Source organism: Myotis lucifugus, unplaced genomic scaffold, assembly GCF_000147115.1.
Source record: "Myotis lucifugus unplaced genomic scaffold, Myoluc2.0 scaffold_33, whole genome shotgun sequence".
Lineage (NCBI taxonomy): Eukaryota > Metazoa > Chordata > Mammalia > Chiroptera > Vespertilionidae > Myotis > Myotis lucifugus.
This window is the reverse complement of record NW_005871081.1, coordinates 8068610-8074709: the sequence shown is the minus strand read 5'-3', so window position 1 is coordinate 8074709 and position 6100 is coordinate 8068610. Positions and strand designations below refer to the sequence as shown.

Below are 6100 nucleotides of genomic sequence, written 5' to 3'. Positions count from 1 at the left end.
AAAATGCAAATGTTTAATTTTTTCAAACTTAACTATATTAATAAAAATAAATTATATTTAGACTGTCTTCAACATTTGTGCATCATCTTTATAGAACTATGCTTTCAAAACACATTTTGTAAAATACATCAATTTCACAATTAAAACATGTTTTATAAATGGGGGAACATTAAAGAACATTAAGTTAGTTGAAAATATACCTCATAATGCTGAGTTATGCTGTTCTTTATCAAATTAACTGTATTTGTATTCAAAATAACATGGCTTTTAATTAAAGACAATTATTTCTTGTCCCTTTCAGTGATTTCCTGAATCCAAAACAAAATTTGTGTATTTATTTCTTTGAAAACATCATTCGTTGACCGTCCTTTCACTGCCATGGAATGATTTGCCTTCTCAATCCAGTGGATTTTATTAGGAGCTTGCATTTTCTGTGCGACTTTCTCCAACAAGTTCTAAAGGAAAAAAGAAGAGGATACTAGACTAATGATCTATTTGTGTCTAATAAAAATACCCTCTCTCTTCTGCCCCACCTATACTAGCATCCATTCACTAAATATTCATTAAATACCTACTCTACGAACAACGTTTAAGGCAAAGGAATGTGCAAGGAAATGTCTACTGAAGTGGCCGGAAGTCCCCCATCTCTCAGAAACAGCAATACTACAGAACAGATCAAGCATTTAATGTTGATGATAAAAATTAAATTATAGAGCCAAAAAAATCTACTAAAAATATTTTCCCCAAAGAAATTATATGCTCTAAGGCTAAGAAATACACTGATATTTACTAATATGTACAAGTTACTATTTTTTTCCTCAAGAGTCAATTTTATAAAAAATTGGATAATCTGCTTGAAAGTTGAAATGATAAACCAAATGTAGTCTAGTAATCCCCAACTCATAAGATTCAGATTAATCATTTCCCAAGTAAAAAGTTAATCCATTTACCAATTCTTACAGGGAGATTAATTTTGTCATCATGCTTATTTTAGGTTCTCCAAAGCAACAGGGCAACTAATGCACAACTCGAATTAGTCAAATCAGCATCTCTTTACCAGTAAAAAGACTGGTTGCTGCAGGTAATACATTGTTCCCAACATATCTGTCTTTCTTGCTCTCTCATGCACAAAAATATCAAGTTGTAATTCACCTTTTCACACATTTCATCTGCTGAGCCTGACACAAATAGTACAGGATCTTTTATGCGAAAGAGATCTTCATCTCTAAGTTTATGCTGCTGTTTAGGATGGTGCAGTGGATAAGAAATACAAACGAGACCTCGAACAAAATCATTAGCATCAGCTGGCTCAATATGACACATTACAGAAGCAGCTGCTCTTGAGCCCATTGAACGACCTAAAAAACAATTAAAATTAAGTTGTTTGAAGTATAAACATTCACAAAGTAGTGGGGATAATGTGGCAAATTAAATTTCATTTAGTTTATCCATCGTATTTGTCTATCAACAAATTAACTCTAAAATGTGGCAAATAGCAAGTCATAATGGAAACTTATAAGCTGTGAAGAGGTAAAAATTAATCCTAAATCAATTTAAAAGAAAGGAATTATTTTTCTGAAGGATTGTGAAAATCCTCATGAAGGAATCATATGAGAGGTGAACCAGATGTATAAATAAAAGGAGAAATCTTTGGGCTATAATACATATATATGAGGTTTAAATTTGCTATAAATATATAAAGTACTTTGATGTCATACAAGTAAGTGACTTTCCAGAACAAAACAAAAAAATCCTTAAATTTGCTTCCTGTAATCTATTTTAATTCTCAATGACCTAGTCCTATATTTAAAAACAAGTATTGTAACTTACCTCCAAGGAAAACACCTGCAAGTTTGTATTCTGAGGTCTTGAGGTAACTCTAAAAAAAAAAAAAAAAATTCAACAAAAAATTATCAATTCTTCTATAAAACATTCCATTGGGAAAATCAACATATATTTCTCATCATTACTGAAATGTATGAAAATCTTTGCAAAGACAACCACAAATTCTTAAGAGATTCTTCTTGAAAGAGGTAACTAATTCTTTGCTCTTCTGGTGATGCCTTCACTGTCAAATCATGTTGGGTAATACAGGCAAATATGTAAAGCAAAAAAAACCATTTCACCAGTCTAAAGAAGTCCAACATTAAAATACCTTTACAGAACAAGATATATATATAGATGGAAAGATATAGACAGATATGCCAGTAAAAGCTTCCAAGTAATACAAAATTTGATAATAATACTAACATCTTAATTTAAAGCTCTGAAAAACGTAGCAAGCTTAGAGTAATTTGGATTAAAAGAAATTTCAGCCCTGGCCAAGTAGCACAGTTGGTTAGAGCATCGTCCCCATACACCAAGACTGCGGGTTTGAGCATCGTCCCCATACACCAAGACTGCGGGTTTGATCCCTGGTAGGAGACATATGAGAATCAACCAATGAATACATAAATAAGTGGAACACCTATCTGTCAAAATCAATAAAAAATAAAAGAAATTTCAGATTTACGTTATACAGGGATTTTATAGTTTCCCAATAACATATATAGAAAAACCATGCTGTATTCTAAAGTTATATAATTCCAGTAAGAAAATTACATCAGAAGTAGCTTCACTGGCAGTATCACGGAGTGATGTGAGCACTAATCTCCATGGAAACTTCAGACACTGCTGAGTTTCTAAGAAAACTCATTTAAAGATATTTAAATTAAATCAAATGACTGCTAACAAAATTTGTCTTAAATTTGTTAAGAATTTTAACAGAATTTTGTTATAAGTAAATACAAAGAAAATTTCTTACCAAAACTGATTTATATGCCTTAATTCTATGTACAATATTAAGGCCTTTACAGGTAAACCTCAGGCAAAAAAAACCATGAGATGCAAGATGGGATGCCAGTGACATCAAATGAGGAAGATTCATATCTCCTGAAGCTCCATGTGTAAGAATTATTCCATATGTTAAGCTCTTGTTAGGTACCAAACAAACAGCATCTAGTAATTTATTCCCAAAAGGTATTTTCAATTTAACCTGGAATTCAAAAGAATAAAGAGATCAGAAATTACTTCCTTGCCTATTCAGACAACTGAATAACTAAATGTTCTTCAAGATCCATGATTCATGTAACAGTCTCTGATTTAAAAGCAATGCTATTAATAATAGCTAATAGTTAAATACTTATTGTGTGTCAGGTACTATTCTAAGTTTTTTATAGTTATTAACACATTTAACCTTCCTAATAATACTATGAGGCAAATACTATTATTATCTCAATTTTACAGATGAGGAAACTGAGGCACAGTAGGTTAAGTAACATGCCCAAGATTATATATAGACACTAGCTGGATTCAAACTTAGGCAGTCTGCTCTAAAGTCCTTACTTTTAACCATTAGTGCTATACTGCTGCTCACAATACAAGCTGAAAATAAGAAAATTACTCTGGAAACCATATGACTACCAAACAACATCAAAGAATCTTGAAGATGCAGAACATATAAAAATATGTATTACCTCTGTATGACTCATTTTCACTGTTGAATAACAAATTTAAAGTGCATTACATCTGAGGAGCAAAGGACATCTCCCTGAAAAGAAGATCCTATTGTGAAAGGTGGGTTGGCACACATGGATATGATACAAGAACTATAAATGAACACATTCAGTAGCTGAAATAAACACATTTAGAACTACTTCTCTAAGAACTGGTTATCTTTACATATGCATTAATTATTTTCAATAATTAAGTTCCTATGGGGACTCAGAATAGGTTATAGGGCCAGGTGTGGGGCTGACAGATGTCATATAATACAAAGCCAATGTGTTACCTTAAAATGGAAGCTCTGAGAAAATTCTTATCAAAAGAGGATGCTGTATGTTGATATATATAGATATATTCTAAGCATATTTATTCTCAACTATCTTTAACTTAATTTCACAGCATATTTCTATTAACCCATTTCCTTCACCATTGTTCTCACTGCTCCCTCTCACCATGCAAAAGTATCTACCCACACCATCTGTTATGTGACTTTGCAGAACTTCCCAATAGGAAGAGTGTATATCAACCCTATTGACTTTGGGTTTGGCTAAGGAACTTGCTTTAACAGAATATATGTAAAGGGTTCAATGTGCCTTTTATGAGCAGGAGAAGGGCAAATTTCCAGAAACTCTCACCCTCAGCCATGAGTAAAGCATGCTCCAGGTATTTTTGTTTTTTAAGCCTGGGCCCCAGAATGAAGACACATGGAGCAGATCTGAACCCAAAACTAAAGCCTGGAGTGCGGGCTAATCAGATCTAAACCACTGAATAACCATGACATGTTGGAAGCCACTGAGAGTTTAGGGTTGTTACCCAGCACTCCTTACTACTGTAAAAAACCTTTTATTGTTCAGGATATTATCAACATCAGGAACTCCATTATTCATCTTTTCTTTCCATTAACATTTTTTAATTCACTGGATATGTTCAAAAGATACCAAAAATATACAGTGGTTTCCCTCATTCTACTGTTGTCTTGCCACCAAGATCTCCTCTCCAAAGGCACCACAATATTATCCATTTCTTACATATTTTTCTAGATACTTTATATGTACACATACCCCTCCTTTTTCTTTTTATAAACTGGTGATATCTTTCTTTGACCCCCACCACACACACTTTATAACTTGATTATTCTTTTCTTTATATAATAAGCATCTTTCGTTGTGTTATGGCTGCAGAATATTCCAAGGAAGGGTTAAACATAATTTATTTCACCATCTGTTAATGAATTTTGAGACTGTTTCTAATCTCTTGCTAAAATAGTATTGCAATGAGTAGCACTGTACTTTTATTTTCACGTGTGTAAATATATCTATAATATAAATTATGACAGAGGAACTGCTGTGTCAAAGGGTATATTCATTTGTGACTAATTTTGTAAAGAATGCATTTTATTTTTGAATGGGTAATATATGCACATGTACAAACTTTTAAAAGAACAATTATGTATATAGTTGTTTCCTCACACTTTCCCACCAGCCACCACTGTGTTCAATTTATTATTTTCCCTTATATGTGTAGGTGTGTGTAGAAAAATTTTCTTATTTGAGCCTGAAGGGTATTAGCCTGACTGCAAAAGTTCTGGGATTTGAGTGGGAGAAGGGTGAAGCAGTGTCCGTTTTCATAAACGTAACCCCATAATTAACTGTGCCGGAAGTCCTCTGTTTAATTCTCAAGATAATGGGAGAAAGGTGTGAATGGGAAAAGAAATCCAGATCTAATTCGTTTTCAAATAGATGTTACCCAAGTCTTTACCTAAGCCCTCTACATCCATCCTCAGCACCATGACTTTCACGGCCAGTTTCTGTGCAGTCTTAAGATGTTTGCGGTTTATATACAACTAGAGGCCCAATGCACAAAATTTGTGCAAGGGGCTCGGCCCTTGCAGCCCCGGCTTTGTCTGGAAGGTCGTCTGGCTGCCTGGTCTAATTAGCATGTTACGCTTTTCTTATTATAGAAGACTGTTCCACAGTGTTCCCGGCTGCTGGTTCAGAACTAAGCTCAGATGTGCTAAGACATTTCCTTTCTAGTGCCCAGTATTTGATTGCTTTGTTTCCTTTCCCCTTTCTCACCATCCTTGTGGATTTGTCTTTTTTAAAAAAAATATATTTTATTGATTTTTTACAGAGAGGAAGGGAGAGGAATAGAGTCAGAAACATCAATGAGAGAGAAACATCGATCAGCCGCCTCCCGCACATCCCCCACCCGGGATGTGCCCGAAACCAAGGTACATGCCCTTGACCAGAACCGAACCCGGGACCCCTCAGGCCGCAGGCTGACGCTCTATCCACTGGGCCAAACTGGTTAGGCTGGATTTGTCTTTTTTTAAAAAATCCCTTTACTGTAACTCTAGTGAAATTTCAGGAGGGAGTGGAGTCAGATACGTGTACTCAGCCCACTATGCTAACCCAGAACGCTCCACCATTCCTCCACAACTTGGGCTTTGGCTTCCAGGAAAACTCTACTCCCTTCCTGTAGATGGACGGTCGGTCTGTTGTCCAGAACTGGAGCCCACGTCCCGGAGCCCTCGGGAAACACTGCACGGTCCCAGGAC

The 6100-nt window shown here is 34.9% G+C and overlaps 1 protein-coding gene across 1 annotated transcript; it reads right to left on the bottom strand.

The window, feature by feature from the left end:
- TEX30 (testis expressed 30) lies at nucleotides 1-3595 on the bottom strand. The gene is made up of 5 exons (XM_023752471.1): nucleotides 3516-3595; nucleotides 2804-3034; nucleotides 1831-1879; nucleotides 1153-1358; nucleotides 1-455 (listed from the first exon to the last, which is right to left on the bottom strand). Exons 1-5 carry the CDS (start codon nucleotides 3528-3530, stop codon nucleotides 282-284), a joined length of 675 nt encoding a protein of 224 aa, XP_023608239.1. The 5' UTR covers nucleotides 3531-3595; the 3' UTR covers nucleotides 1-281.
- Between the last annotated feature and the right edge of the window lie 2505 nt (nucleotides 3596-6100).